This window comes from Cicer arietinum, chromosome 4, assembly GCF_000331145.2.
Source record: "Cicer arietinum cultivar CDC Frontier isolate Library 1 chromosome 4, Cicar.CDCFrontier_v2.0, whole genome shotgun sequence".
Classification (NCBI taxonomy): Eukaryota; Viridiplantae; Streptophyta; class Magnoliopsida; order Fabales; family Fabaceae; genus Cicer; species Cicer arietinum.
The window spans coordinates 26,758,470-26,758,966 of NC_021163.2; the positions used below are offsets into that span (position 1 = coordinate 26,758,470).

The window sequence follows — 497 nt, forward strand, 5'->3', positions numbered from 1 at the left end:
TTACTCCTCGCCGTCATCATCGTTAGACTCATCCTCGTAATAATCTGGATGACGACGACGACGGGATGACTCAGCCTGTATGGAAGCAACACTTTTTGCCAATGTTGCTAGCTGCATCTGTAGTTTTGTAGTGTGTTGCTCTGTTTGTTGAACTTCCTCTTGTCGACGTTGCTCAACTTTCCTTAGCTCCTATCGCGCCTCTCGTGCCTCGTGTTCTGCCGCTTTTGCTCGCTCCTCAAATGCTGCTATCTGTGCAGCTATCTCGTTAGATTGTTGAGACAAGAAATTGGCGCAACCTCTAGATGGACGAGAATCTGGAACTAGACTTGCGACACCTGGTCTATAAAGCGAGGATCTATCTCCAGCACCATAGATCCTCCCTTTATTCTTCCCCCCAACAGATTGGACCCACATGTCTAAGCGAGCTTCCGCATTAACCACTTGGCTACAACTACTAGATGCTTCCCCACCTTTAGAGGCTTGTTGCAACTTACCTT

At 47.9% G+C, this 497-nt stretch overlaps 1 protein-coding gene across 1 annotated transcript in view; it reads right to left on the reverse strand.

Annotated features, from left to right (window-relative positions):
- Positions 1-497, reverse strand: part of LOC140920015 (uncharacterized) — a 2,037-nt gene continuing 1,540 nt past the window's right edge. The window contains exons 5-6 of the mRNA XM_073367321.1: positions 199-494; positions 1-117 (exon numbers count right to left, since the gene is read on the reverse strand). Coding sequence (XP_073223422.1) covers positions 1-117; positions 199-494 — 413 coding nt within the window. The remainder of the gene's footprint in view (positions 118-198; positions 495-497) is intronic.